This window comes from Onychostoma macrolepis, chromosome 08 (genome assembly GCF_012432095.1).
Source record: "Onychostoma macrolepis isolate SWU-2019 chromosome 08, ASM1243209v1, whole genome shotgun sequence".
Classification (NCBI taxonomy): Eukaryota; Metazoa; Chordata; class Actinopteri; order Cypriniformes; family Cyprinidae; genus Onychostoma; species Onychostoma macrolepis.
Genome location: NC_081162.1, coordinates 12,049,085 through 12,058,651, shown reverse-complemented (window position 1 = coordinate 12,058,651; position 9,567 = coordinate 12,049,085). Strand labels below are relative to the sequence as shown.

At 39.7% G+C, this 9,567-nt stretch overlaps 1 protein-coding gene across 1 annotated transcript; it reads right to left on the bottom strand.

Annotated features, from left to right (window-relative positions):
* Nucleotides 1–5,405: 5,405 nt before the first annotated feature.
* gadd45ga (growth arrest and DNA-damage-inducible, gamma a) lies at nt 5,406–7,001 on the bottom strand. The gene is made up of 4 exons (XM_058784880.1): nt 6,844–7,001; nt 6,643–6,744; nt 6,229–6,439; nt 5,406–6,117 (listed from the first exon to the last, which is right to left on the bottom strand). The coding sequence occupies exons 1-4, from the start codon at nt 6,894–6,896 to the stop codon at nt 6,004–6,006; spliced, it is 480 nt and encodes a 159-aa protein (XP_058640863.1). The 5' UTR covers nt 6,897–7,001; the 3' UTR covers nt 5,406–6,003.
* Between the last annotated feature and the right edge of the window lie 2,566 nt (nt 7,002–9,567).

Genomic DNA, 9,567 nt, shown 5'->3' with positions numbered 1-9,567 from the left:
GTTGAATGGGATTTGTGAACTTTTTTAAATTTTAATTAATTGCATTTTAGTTAATGTCATTTGTAAATATTTTTATTATTTAAATGCATTTTTATTTACTTATCATTATTTTTATTTTATATTTACTGGTTTATTTTTGGAATCAGCTGGGAACAGTTACATATTTATATAAGTTGCATATGCATATTTTGCATAATTTATTTTACTTCATTTCTAAATATTAATATTTGTATTATTTAAATGTATTTTTATTTTTATTTAAGCTAAAATTTTAAAAAGTTTCATTAGAATATTAACAGTGTGCATAAAGCCTTGTAAGTAGTTTTATGTTACCTTTTGTTCAGCATATGCAGTAACATCTCTGTTTGACTAGTCAAAGGATGTCACCTATAAGCTACTAACTAAAGGGAGGGGAACCTCTCTACGCTGGATCTATGTCAATACCAGACTGACATTGCTGGGAAGGAGAGAGAGAGAGAGGGCGAGAGAGCATGCTTTGAGTGTCTCACTGTTTACTATTGCTTGTTTGGACATGTCACATCAGTTGGTGACCCTGACCTTTCAGATCCAACTGTCAGGAAAACAAAACTTTTTCCACCCCACACTGAGCAGCTTCAAAATGTCATTTTCCCTTTTTTGTCATTGCAACCCATTTTATTTTATTTGTTTGCTTTGTGCTCTGTACCCTTGCCTGTGTGCAAAAGGTGCAGAATAAAATCCAAAGAATTTAAGTCACCTGTCTTTTTTAAGTCTTCTTTTTTCGTTTTGATCTATGAATCATGTCATTTGGTTGATCACACTGCAATGGCCTAGCTGTCAAAAGGTTTCTCTGTATTTGTCTTTCTGTTGTCTCTATGTCATGTAGCAAATGTCTTTGATGACAAGCAGGTGCATTTATAGAGCTTAGACCATCATAAAGATCTGGAGTCAGTGAGGCTTCTAGACTCCTTTGATACCCTTGTGTAATCCTGTTAAACTCTATTGCTTCTTGCACTAAGACAGTTCTATCTTATCCTTTTGGATTAGGGAACTATCCCTAGTGAATTGGAGAGGCCCTTTAATCTGTTTCGCTGAATCAAGCAGACTAGAAATCAGTTAGTGAAACTGTAATATTGTTAACTTTAAACATTCCTCTCATCTGACAGACTGGACTTGTTCCTGTGTGCTCACGTTTGTCTTAGTGAAGTGGAACAATCAATGATGGCATAGAATACAGCTGGATAGAGATGCAATCACTGTAAAAATGTGACTCAAATATCCCAGTATGTTCTCAGTGAACTTTTTTAGATGTTTTTGCATTAATGTATCTGTCTGATATGGACTCTGCCCTTTTTAAAAAGCTGCCTGGAGCTTCTCCAGAGGTTTCCTATTTTACAGTGTGCTGCTGCTATGAGCTGTGTAAGTCAGAATGCTTTGGGTAACACAGCTGCTAAAAACTCTTCGCCTAAATTTATCCTGACACTTTCTCTTGTTCTCTGCTTCCTTATGTGACCATTCACATCAAATGCAATTGCACTTAATGGTGTGTTTATACTGCAGTGGGGAAATGCTATAACACCTCCGCTGCAATGCCCATAGTAAAGATTCAATGTCAGTTGAATACATTTTTGTAAGCCTATTCGAAATCAAAGCATCCAAACTGTACGCTTTAACATACAAATAACAACTGCAATGCATCCAATGTGTAAATAATTACACATTGTCCAGCAGAAACCCCAGCACAATCTGCATATTCTAAATGCTCAAGACTGACACATATTGCTGAAATTCATAGATATTTGCTGCCAATTCCCTCCTTATATGCATAAAGTACAACATTTCGAAACACTCCATTGCTTTCCATGGTCCCCTGTCAAATACGTTTTTAACAGCATGTCTCAAATCCATGCATTATTTTCCATTCCTCAAAATTTTGCATTCTCAAAGTGTAGCGTGAATGCTTTAAGGTCACACTTACAATTATTTGGGAGAAATTTTGTGGGTGATATACACTCATTTCAATAGTTCAGGAGTTTTGTGTGAAGAACACACTGAAATACATTGCAACAATGTACCTGTGAAATTTCACCAAACTTATGCTAATAACGGCACCTTTACAGCTTATAAATAGCTTAACTAACAGAAAATCATTGTGCCTGAGAGCTTTAGTCAATCTAATAACACCTCAAGAATTTCACCTCATACGTCTCTTTCTCGGCCTCTGAATTATCCTGAAGACATTTCTTGCGTTTCTGTATGAAAGCTATGTGAGAGTTTTTTCTTTAAACTCCATATATAGCTCACATTTGGCAATCTGCTGTACCTGCAGTGGCATCTGCCACAGACTTTCAGATATCTGAGGCATGTGGAGAGGCACATAGTGCCGATATCACAACATACCTACTGCATTTCATCTCTGTACAGACTAATCGTGTCTGAACAGTTCTGCATTTGATTCTGATATTTCGTGGACGTCAGATCTGCATTCTCAAATATCTGGCATACATGCTTATACCAACATATTTAGGCATCATATTTGAACATTAGCAGCGCTGCCAAATTTGTGACCATGCCTCTCCCACAACGACAGCATAGCACAGACACATGACTACAAAAGATAACCTAAAAATGCAAGGAATTTTGACGCTGTCTTCCACCCTGCATTACTGCCTTAATAGTAGATCAATGAAAAGGAATGCAGAACAATCTGAGCAGCATGTGACCCATGAATATCCTGGTGTGCCCTGCACTCATACCACACAGTTCAGGCCTGAATGTAGTGTCTGTACTCAGGCGCTACAATGCTATTCTGGGCCTGTTAGTTCATGTACTCTGAGATCAGAACAGGTTACATAAAGAGCAACCATCGTAATCAGGGAGATCACAGACTTCTTTAGAATGACAAAAGTACTGCTTATTCAACAAGAACAAGAAGTTTGTTTATCTGTTTCACATCAATGTATAAGCATGCACACATTTCTTCATTATAATATTGCAAACTCTGAAGAGATTGCATCCCCCAAGAAAAGGGAAATAAAAAACCTGTGTGAAATTCCTTCTTCTGTGGAAAACTAATTCTCAATGTTTCAACAATTTTTGTCACAAATGTGAAAGTCAATGGGGTCCAATGTTGTTTTTATTTCTCGCCAGGGGTTCCGTAAGGGGTGGAGGTTAGGACGATTCTAAAGGCCTGATGATGGAGGGGGGCCTCCCAAGGGGTCTTGACCTTTAGTCTGTCATCATGACCATCTGGGAGAATATGAAACACTGAAGGGCATCTACAGTCCGATAAGTTCAAAACAGCACTTTCAGAAAAAGCTGATGTCTACTCTCATATCTACTTTCTATGTCTACTCTCAAACCCACATCTCGTTGTTCCTGAGTCACTAGACACAAAGAACACTATGTCTGTGGCTGGTGATCAGAGCGAGCGTTAGTCCTAACAGATGCCAGTACTACTGTCTGGGTTGAGTCACTAGCTGCAGGGCTTACAAAGGAGGGGCACATGTGTGCACTGCAGACATCAAGCCAGCTGCAAAGCGGTTTTCAGGGTGAAGGGTTTTTTTCTTGGTGTTTTGAAGCCTTGTGCACCTGTGAACACAAATGAAAAGACACAAAATTTTTAATCGGTGGGGAGCAACAAGTCATTGCTGTTTACAAGTTGGTGAGTAGTCTAATGCTGAAACTCTGAAGCACACTTTGTGCACAGGGAAGTTTGGTGACCTTTCACTGACATTTCCTGAAAAGTACTGTGTGGAACTTTACTGTGTGGTTTTCACAAGAAGGTCTCTTGGTCTCTGAGAAAAACGCTACGCTTTGGGCGGAAATATGATGAGAAATGCGTTTCATATTGAGAGCATGTGAGGGCCCGTCGCTAGTCACATGCAGTGCACTCTCCACTGAGCAGGTGACAGATGTGTGAGTTGCTTAAGTCACGCAGTGAATGCAACAAATGACCAGACAGAAGAAGGCAGACACATTACAACATTTATTTTAAAAAAGGTGCGAAATCTGTCTGTTATTTTAAAGGAAATGATGTCTAGATTAGATACTATCCTTTCCCCACAACAAGCAGTTCAGAAAAAGATGTTAGCTGCAACTCTAAAACAGATACATAAAGACCTTTTTTCTTTAAATGGCTGTCTGTTTCTGAGAAAACTTGGACAGCTGTGATGAAAAAGACAACAGCCCATTTTTGACTGTCTGTCCGATTGGTTTTTAATTGCTCTTTGGTTCATGTAGTTAGGATGCACACAGTGATATTTAATATTCCCATTTTTCACAATTAAGATATTTGAAGTTGTATTAGAGTAGAAACAAGGCACGTGAAACTCCTTTCAAAGAAAAACTTTGTGGGTGTTTGTTACTAGAATGACCTGAAGGGGATCTCCATGGAACCTCCAATGCAATTGACCCAGTTTCTTGACTGCAATGCATTAGCTGTCATTAGTTAATGAAAGTAAACTGCAAAGATCAATTAGTATCCAAGGGAGTGTAAGATTCTCTTTGTGCAACCTCTGTCTGCCGTTCTTTGTTTTCAAAAGCAGGTGTGTGTTGCTTTGTGCGTGCATGAGCTTAGCTTTCTTGTCGGTTGACTTTCAAGTGCACAAAGACTTTTCAGGCACTACCTGAAATGCTCTTTTAAGTTTGGATACACATGCTTCGGGCATTTGCCATCGGTACACAACACCTGGTGCAAGTATTTGCTGTTAAACACATGCGGCTTTCTGTTCAGAAACTTTCCAGTGATGTAATTTTGTAAGACTGAGCACAAAGCTGACTGGACAGCGTAGCTAGAGATCAAACAAACCACGAATGAGTATCTGTCTTACTGGTAGTTTAGAACCCTTTCTCTAGTAAACCACAAACCATTTGCACACAGTGAATGAATTGAATCGACTTAATAAAGCAAGGAAATGGGATTCCTGTTAACTTGCTGCTAATGTACTTCAGCTTGTGCAAAATGTATATTTTTTCTTATTAAATTTTATAATTTTATTTAATGCAACATAAAAAAGGCGCATATTAGATTTAAAATCATCCCTTATATTGTAAACTTTACGGTCAAGACAGCTCAGTTTCGACTGTTGTGTTTGGTGAGTTCAGCTCAATTAGTCATCTCTAGCTCTACCCTGCCTCTGCTCCAAATGGATGGTGCAAAACCTACACATGACAGAAGTCAGTCCTCCATTGTAAAGGGGGCCCTTCAATTGAGCAAGCCGTTTAAAGAAAGCAGCTGGTGCATGGGTGGTGAAAGGTCAGGAAGAGCTTGGAGAGATGCCAGTTTCTCTAGTGCATTCGCAACCTCTTTTTCTCTCTTATGGACTGTGTTACTGAACTGCCCTGAACTCTATCCTCTTATGTAACTGTATGAAAATAAAACACATTTCTGAAAGCCGACAACTTTGAAAAGAAACATACCATAATTGCATTTTTAAGGTATTTATTTTTAAAATTTATTGCAGAAATGGTGGCTTCTTCACCACAATTTTTACATTGCATTGTGAATATTTGACATAAAGCACAACTTTACGATAAGAAAATCCATCTCCCCCCCCCAGGATATCACAAAAGACAAGTTACACTAGCGTCCGTGTAATATTTTTCAAACAACATCCCAAGTGCCCATTAGACCTCAAAACATCTTCAAAATGTCACTTAAACATAGTTCCTCTTTAAAATCCACATCTCATTCCTCAAGAACATCAATTCCAAGACTCTTCTTCGCCGTCAATCTCAAACGTGCTCTCACAGTCCACATGTCCTTTTCTCTCCACCACAACAGACTTGAGTGGCACGGGAGGCTTGACTTTTCCATGCTCGTCCAAAAAAAAGATTCTGAACATCAGCTTTTCCAGGACGGCCAACCGTACCGTACGCTGGATCAGTCCACTTTTATCTTCCCAGTTGTGAGGGTAATCCAGACAATATCTCAAAGCTTTCTCGCTTTGCACCGGTGTACCCTTTAGGATGGACGTCTTCGACTTGTTTCCGGTTTCATTCACGTGCCAAAGCCATCTCCTATCAGCGCTCTGGCAGAGTAATAGTAGGCACCCATTCGTAGACATTGCGGCTCTCCTCACAGAACAAGCCCAATCTCTCAAGAGCAGAATCTTTCCACGAGTCAGCAGTGGGGCTCTTTGGAAAAAAAAGAAGAAGCGATATTAGTATGACATGCAGATGTAGTACAAATGTAGGCGATGACAACGTGTAGGTGTAGATGCAGTAAAGAGGAGTTCAGCTACTCACCGTTACAAGTATGCAGTGTACGTCCTTAGGTTCCTCATCCTGATCGCTGCCCACGATGTCAGCAAGACGTTCAATGTCATTCACACGAACAATGTTGATGTCGTTGTCGAAGCAGAAGGCTTGGATGAGAGTGAAGTGGATCTGCAAGGCGATGTCACATTCATACTCCTCATCCGTAGCCAGGACGCAAAAAGCCACACTGTCTGGGTCACTGAGGTTGCATAAAGGAGATAAATTGATTAGGGAACGGTTAAACGTGTGCTGCTTGCATATATGCATAAGGATGTATCCAGTTATTCATTATTACGAAGACTAAGTAATTAAAAAACATTTCCATATGCCACCCTCTCAGTGTCTAAGGTCCTAACGCATACTAAAAGCAACAATTTTAGTAATAAATAAACAGATACTTACACATTCATGACTTGTGCAGACTCATATACCCCAACGGTAAGGCATTCTTGCTTCTTAGCGGAGACCAGAAGCTCCTCTAGTGCCGTTCCTGCACTCTGCATTCTGGAGAACACAACCGGCGCGTTAGTCAATATACCTTACGTAGTATTCACTTGATAAACGCAAACAACGAAAACAGCATCAACTGAAAAAGAAACTCACCTATCGCCAGTAGCAGCTGCGTTATCTTGTCCACTAAATTCTTCAAAAGTCATTGTTTAAATCCACGTTAGGTCGCGTTTCGCGTGTGTTTTCTCTGCGGCGAGCGGTGAGTTTGTGATGCCGTGTTAAGCGCTCGCCGTGTTTTATACAAGATGAGCTGAGTTTCTCGGCAGTGGGCGGGCATTCCCCTCATGCCCGGTTCTGATTGGCTGGCGGCACGGGTGTATGCAAATTACTCTGATGCAAGCGCCTTGACTGTAAACAGCCCACGTGGGTGTTCAAATATCACTCCATCAACAACACAAAGCACGGCTCGTGCTCTTGAGTACAAACTGCGTGAAGTTGAGTTCATTTTATTACTTAATCCTTCTTCTAGGAAGACGGAATTAATGGCAGAATTAATGTGGTTAACTCGCATCCCTTACTTTTTAATAAACTGATTTAATTATATGTTCATTAATCTAACTAACCCTTACAGAAAAAAATATTTGGAGTCTCATTAAGACTTTAATTAGTATATTTATTTTGTACATTTTCATCATGGGGCTGGTCCTCACAATGTAGGTGACTTCAGGTTGTTGATTTGTGGTTGTTGCTCCAGTTCAAACCAGCTACCATTTTCCATCCATGAATCCAGCAGGGTTAATGTCCTTGGGACATTTGGTCCCCACAATGTAAGCAAAACATGACCCCCACCACCCCCACAGACACAAAGACTGGTAAGTGAGGCACACGCCACTCTTTTGCATTTGTAAAGGAGTCATCCTAATTTACGTGTCTTTGTCGTGTGCCTATTAATGACTGTTTGGCCGGCCCTAAAGCAGGAATAATAGCCTCATGTTCCACCTGCCCCTGGCTTTGTTGCAGCCTGCAGAAAGTGTGTCCCAGTGAGACCAAGAGCCAAAACTTTTGTTCCAACTTCTTGGAAGTCAGTCAGTCAGTTGAATGCAAACATACAAATAGCAGATAACTAAAACTTCACTCCAGGCCTGTTTAGCTCATAGTACCACATCTAAAACGGTGAGCAATGTTATTCCCGTAAATAGAGATTAATCAATTATTCAGTAACATCTCGAAAGAGCATCGTGCACATATCGGACTACAGCATCAAGTCTTGTTCAAACTGGTCTAGGCTATTGGAAGCTCTTTGTAACTATGTCAGTTGGTCTTAACTGTTATCCCAGCCTAGGTGTAGAGGGGTATAGGCACTTTTGGGGTAGTTAGGATGGTAGACGAAGTCAAGTCTTGTTCAAACTGGTCTAGACTATTGGAAGTTCTGTAATTCTGTATGCAGTTGCCTGCTGACCAGTTTATTTATTTGGTCTTAACTGGTCTCCCAGACTGATTTTAGAGGGGTTGTAGGCACTTTGTGATAGTCAGGATGGTAGACTAGCTAAAGACCATTATAATCGTAAGGGAATCGGGTTTAAAATTATTTTTACTGCAGGGTGGAGTAGATATGACTTGATCTATGTTTAATTGCAACTTGTGGAGATTTTTCTCCTAATATGCCAAACGATGAAATGCGTCAAAAAGCACTGAGATTTGGGGTTTATGATTGCTAGAACTATAGAAAGTGTATGTTAGGCGCCATCTAGCGGCTGTGCACAATACCCTTTCACGCAGAGTATTGTAAATGTGGCCGAGTGAGTCACACCATGCAGATACAAAAGATGCACTTGCTCATCAACTCAAATAGCAGGGATGATTATTTGCTCATGTTGAAACACTCCACAAATTTATGCATCTGAAACCAAACCCGTAGGGTATTGATACACGATACTACAGTAAAACACAGTACAACTGATGATCGAATGTGGCGCTATATATCAATAGATTTATTGTTCTCTAAAAGCACCTATGCAGAACCAATGATGATGTGATTCGAGATGTTGTGGCGCCATCTGCAGGTACAACGAGGACATAAGAAAAACGATTTATCAGCGTTCCACTGATACACTATATTGCCAAAAGTATTCAAAAAATTCAAAAAGAAATGATTGATTGAGTCAGTGTGGAAGAACTTGACTGGTCTGCAGAAAGCCAAGTCCTAATCCAAGCTGAACACCTCTGGTGTGATTTTAAATGCAGATCTTGAGCCAAAAACTCTTAAACAAACACCAATGACTTGTACATATGGGTACAGTCATTTTAGACACTTCCAAAACTGTTGCAACAGAGGTGGAAATACATTTTTTAAATACATGAATTATATTTCCATCTTGGTTGCCACAGTTTTGGAAGTGCCTTTTTCTGTTCTAAAGAAGGGGGTGTCCCAATACGTTTGTCCATATAGTGTATGTACAAGTCATTGGTGTTTGGTAAAGAGTTTTTGGCTCAAGATCTGCATTTAAAGTCACACCAGAGGTGTTCAGCTTGGATTAGGACTTGGCTTTCTGCAGACCAGTCAAGTTCTTCCACACTGACTGAATCAATCATTTCTTTTTGAACCTTGCCTTATACACAGAGGCATTGTCATGTTAGAATAGAAAAGGGTCCTGTCCAAACTGTTGCTTTAAAATGAGAAGCACACAATTTGCCTAGAATATCATTATATGCTTAAACATTAAGATTTGTACTCATGGAAATTACTAAAGTAGTCAAACCTGTTCATTAGAAGGGGGTGACCCAATACTTCTGGCAATATAGTGTATTTAAATTCCCCTTAAAATTTACTCTTGGCCAAATATATTTAAGCGGTTTTAACTTTTAACATTGTAAGCA